The 5159-nt window shown below is 49.0% G+C and overlaps 1 protein-coding gene across 1 annotated transcript in view; it reads right to left on the bottom strand.

Moving 5' to 3' along the window:
* Positions 1–4912, bottom strand: part of LOC135529949 (coiled-coil domain-containing protein 171-like) — a 112915-nt gene extending 108003 nt beyond the window's left edge. Inside the window, exons 1-5 of the mRNA XM_064958352.1 lie at positions 4877–4912; positions 4568–4714; positions 3785–3877; positions 1534–1632; positions 927–988 (exon numbers count right to left, since the gene is read on the bottom strand). Coding sequence (XP_064814424.1) covers positions 927–988; positions 1534–1632; positions 3785–3877; positions 4568–4714; positions 4877–4912 — 437 coding nt within the window. The remainder of the gene's footprint in view (positions 1–926; positions 989–1533; positions 1633–3784; positions 3878–4567; positions 4715–4876) is intronic.
* Between the last annotated feature and the right edge of the window lie 247 nt (positions 4913–5159).

Here is a 5159-nt window from a genome sequence, read left to right on the forward strand (position 1 = left end):
TTAACCAGGCAAGTCAGTTAAGAACAAATTCTTATTTTCAATGACGGCCTGGGAACAGTGGGTTAACTGCCTGTTCAGGGGCAGAACGACAGATTTTGTACCTTGTCAGCTCGGGGATTTGAACTTGCAACCTTTCGGTTACTAGTCCAATGATTGGTTTTCCGACTGCACTTGAAGAAACTTTCAACGTTCTTGAAATTTTCCAGATTGACCTTTTATGTCTTGAAGTAATGATGGACTGTCGTTTCTCTTCACTTATTTGAGCTGTTCTTGCCATAATATGGACTTGGTCTTTTACCAAATAGGGCTGTCTTATGTATACCAACCCTACCTTGTCACAACACAACTGATTGGCTCAAACACATTAAGAAGAAAAGAAATTCCACTAATTAACTTTTAACAAGGCACACCTGTTAATTGAAATGCATTCCGGGTGACTACCTCATGAAGCTGGTTGAGAGAATGTCAAGAGTGTGCAAAGCTGTCATCAAGGCAAAGGGTGGACATTTATGATTCCACATGTGTTATTTAAGGCTCCCGAATGGCGCATCTGTCTAAGGCATCTCAGTGCTTGAAGCATCACTACAGACACCCTGGTTTGATTCCAGGCTGTATCACAACCGGCCATGATTGGGAGTCCCATAGGGCGGCGCACAATTGGCCCAGTCGTCCGGGTTTGGGGAGGGTTTGGCCGGTGTAGGCCGTCATTGTAAATAATAATTTATTCTTAACTGACTTGCCTAGTTAAATAAAGGTTACATTAAAATAATTAATAGTTTTGATTTGTCTTCATTATTATTTTGCAATGTGGAAAAATAGTAAAAATAAAGATAAACCCATGAATGAGTAGGTGTGTCCAAACTTCTGACTGTATACCCAGACTGCACTAGAAAAATAATCGGGTGCCATTTTGGATGGACACTTACTGTGCCAGTCTGCCAGTAGAGTCCCGTGCCCTGTCTCTCTCTATGCTGTAGGCTCGCTCCACCTACAGTATAATACAACAATACAACCTTATTGTCTATATGGTCACGTTCGTCGTATGGAGGCGACCAAGGCGCAGCGTAAAATGAATACATATTTTTAATAAAGACGAAGAACACTTAACAAACGATACAAAAACAACAAACCGAATGTGAAGCTACAATAATACTAGTGCAGACACAGACAACTAGACAAAGACAATAACCCACAAAACACCCAAAGAAGATGACCGCCTAAATATAGTTCCCAATCAGAGACAACGATAAACAGCTGCCTCTGATTGAGAACCAATCTAGGCAACCACAGACATACATAAACACCTAGATAGTGTACACCCCCATAAACATACAAAACCCCTAGACAGTACAACAACACATACATCACCCATGTCACACCCTGACCTAACCAAAACAATAAAGAAAACAAAGAATACTCAGGTCAGAGTGTGACACTTGACAGTGAACAACGACGGAGAGCACGTTGTGGGGTTAAGGGCCTTGCTCAAGAGGACAACGGTAAGGTCCATCTCCTTAGCCTGGGTTTACCCACCTCTCTGAACTGTTGTTTGACCATGTCCAGACTGGACACGGCTTCAGCCTGGCTACACTTCTCCACCTGTAGAGCTGCCTCCAGGTCACGGATACGCAGCTGGGGGAAAGAGAGGGCGGAGAGAGGGGAGAGAGAGAGAGAGAGAGGGAGAGCGGAGAGAGGGGAGAGAGAGAGAGAGAGAGGGAGAGCAGAGAGAGAGAGAGAGAGAGAGAGAGAGAGAGAGAGAGAGAGGGAGAGCAGAGAGAGAGAGAGAGGAGAGATGGGGGAGAGAGAGAGAGGGAGAGCAGAGAGAGGGAGGCAGGGAGTGAGAAGAGAGAAAAGGAGAGCAGAGAGAGAGAGAGCAGACAGAGAGAGAGAGCAGAGAGAGAGAGAGAGAGGAGAGATGGGGGAGAGAGAGAGGGAGGCAGGGAGTGAGAAGAGAGAAAAGGAGAGCAGAGAGAGAGAGCAGACAGAGAGGGAGAGCAGAGAGAGGGAGGCAGGGAGTGAGAAGAGAGAAAAGGAGAGCAGAGAGACAGAGAGAGAGAGAGAGAGAGGGAGGGATAATAGATTGTTTCTGTTCTAAACAAATGGACAATAAACTGTCTTCTGCATTCTTCCCAACCCCAGTCAAACACATTGAGAGGCCCAGGGTTTAGCTAGGGGGTCAGCTACAGGGTCAGCTACAGGGTGAGCTGCGGGGTTCAGCTACAGGGTGAGCTGCGGGGTTCAGCTACGGGGTTCAGCTACAGGGTCAGCTACAGGGTCAGCTACAGGGTCAGCTACAGGGTCAGCTACAGGGTGAGCTGCGGAGTTCAGCTACAGGGTGAGCTACAGGGTGAGCTGCGGGGTTCAGCTACAGGGTTCAGCTACAGGGTCAGCTACAGGGTCAGCTACAGGGTCAGCTACAGGGTTCAGCTTCAGGGTGAGCTGCGGGGTTCAGCTACGGGGTTCAGCTACAGGGTCAGCTACAGGGTCAGCTACAGGGTCAGCTACAGGGTGAGCTGCGGGGTTCAGCTACAGGGTTCAGCTACAGGGTCAGCTACAGGGTGAGCTACAGGGTTAGCTGCGGGGTTCAGCTACGGGGTTCAGCTACAGGGTCAGCTTCAGGGTCAGCTATGGGTCAGCTACAGAGTCAGCTACAGGGTCAGAGGCCCAGTGTCAGCTACAGGGTCAGCTTCAGGGTCAGCTTCAGGGTCAGCTACAGAGTCAGCTACAGGGTCAGAGGCCCAGGGTCAGCTACAGGGTCAGCTACAGGGTCAGCTTCAGGGTCAGATTCAGGGTCAGCTACAGAGTCAGCTACAGGGTCAGAGGCCCAGGGTCAGCTTCAGGGTCAGCTATGGGTCAGCTTCAGGGTCAGCTACAGGGTCAGCTTCAGGGTCAGCTATGGGTCAGCTTCAGGGTCAGCTACAGGGTCAGCTTCAGGGTCAGAGGCCCAGGGTCAGCTACAGGATCAGCTATGGGTCAGCTACAGGGTCAGCTACAGGGTCAGCGGCCCAGGGTCAGCTACAGGGTCAGAGGCCCAGGGTCAGCTACAGAGTCAGAGGCCCAGGGTCAGCTACAGTCAGCTACAGGGTCAGCTATGGGTCAGCTACAGAGTCAGCTATGGGTCAGCTACAGAGTCAGCTACAGGGTCAGAGGCCCAGGGTCAGCTACAGGGTCAGCTACAGGGTCAGAGGCCCAGGGTCAGCTACAGAGTCAGCTACAGGGTCAGAGGCCCAGGGTCAGCTACAGGGTCAGCTACAGAGTCAGCTACAGAGTCAGCTACAGGGTCAGAGGCCCAGGGTTAGCTACAGAGTCAGCTACAGGGTCAGCTATGGGTCAGCTACAGAGTCAGCTATGGGTCAGCTACAGAGTCAGCTATGGGTCAGCTACAGAGTCAGCTACAGGGTCAAAGGCCCAGGGTCAGCTTCAGGGTCAGCTATGGGTCAGCTACAGAGTCAGCTACAGGGTCAGCTACAGGGTCAACTACAGGGTCAGCTACAGAGTCAGAGGCCCAGGGTCAGCTACAGGGTCAGCTACAGGGTCAGCTACAGGGTCAGCTACAGGGTCAGCTACAGGGTCAGCTACAGGGTCAGCTACAGGGTTCAGCTCCGGTGCGGCTGGACTCTGGTTGGTGTTAAGCTCTTTGATAAAGAGCACAACGGCAGTGGAAGGTGGTAATGATCTGAAACCAGCAGCCGCTTCAGTCCCTACTGTTTTAGTCACCCAAAATCTGGGTCTAGTGCCCACGACACGTTACACAGAATACACATTAAAGAGGTGTGTGTTTTACCTGTATGATCTCAGAGTTGAATTTAGACTCCAGGTGAGCAGCTCTCTCAGACTCTATGTTGGTTTCTAGAGTCTTGACTCTCTGTAGGGCGGTCTGAGGAACACACAAACGCACTCTATTTGAAATCTCTATGTTGGTTTCTAGAGTGTTGACTCTCTAGGGTGGTTCTATGTTGGTTTCTAGTGTTGACTCTCTCTAGGATGGTTCTATGTTGGTTTCTAGAGTGTTGACTCTCTGGGATGGTTCTATGTTGGTTTCTAGAGTGTTGACTCTCTGTAGGATGGTTCTATGTTGGTTTCTAGTGTTGACTCTCTGTAGGGTGGTTCTATGTTGGTTTCTAGATGGTTGACTCTCTTGGATGGTTCTATGTTGGTTTCTATAGTATTGACTCTCTAGGGTGGTTCTATGTTAGTTTCTATAGTATTGACTCTCTCTAGGATGGTTCTATGTTGGTTTCTAGAGTGTTGACTCTCTAGGATGGTTCTATGTTGGTTTCTAGAGTGTTGACTCTCTAGGATGGTTCTATGTTGGTTTCTAGAGTATTGACTATGATGGTTCTATGTTGGTTTCTAGAGCGTTGCCTCTCTGTAGGGTGGTTCTATGTTGGTTTCTAGAGCGTTGCCTCTCTGTAGGGTGGTTCTATGTTGGTTTCTAGAGTGTTGACTCTCTGTAGGGTGGTTCTATGTTGGTTTCTAGAGTGTTGACTCTCTGTAGGATGGTTCTATGTTGTTTTCTAGAGTGTTGACTCTCTAGGACGGTTCTGTCGGTTTCTCCCTCCCTCACCTCTAGTTCTTTCTTCATTCTCTCCTCTCTCTCTGTGATGTAGCCCAGTTCGCTGGTCTGACGTCGTAGTGCCTCCCCGTCTCTCTCCCTCTCTCTCTGCACCTCCCCCATCCTCTTCTTCAGCTCCTGCAGAGTCTCCTCCTGATCCTGGGGGTGAGGGAGGGAGAGGAGAGGGGAGGAAGAAGTGGGAGAACGGGACAGAGGGGGTTAACAAAGGGTTAATATTCAACAACAACAACAACAAATTCTCATTGTGATTGTTTTGATCGAAGCCCACCAAATGAATGTATTTTACTGTGTCCTGTTTGCCTTCTGAATGCCCACTAGAGGGCAGTCCAGCTGCATCTTAAATGAATGTATTTTACTGAATGCCCACTAGAGGGCAGTCCAGCTGCATCTTAAATGAATGTATTTTACTGAATGCCCACTAGAGGGCAGTCCAGCTGCATCATAAATGAATGTATTTTACTGAATGCCCACTAGAGGGCAGTCCAGCTGCATCTTAAATGAATGTATTTTACTGAATGCCCACTAGAGGGCAGTCCAGCTGAATCTTAAATGAATGTATTTTACTGAATGCCCACTAGAGGGC

This window comes from Oncorhynchus masou, unplaced genomic scaffold (assembly GCF_036934945.1).
Source record: "Oncorhynchus masou masou isolate Uvic2021 unplaced genomic scaffold, UVic_Omas_1.1 unplaced_scaffold_1215, whole genome shotgun sequence".
Classification (NCBI taxonomy): domain Eukaryota; kingdom Metazoa; phylum Chordata; class Actinopteri; order Salmoniformes; family Salmonidae; genus Oncorhynchus; species Oncorhynchus masou.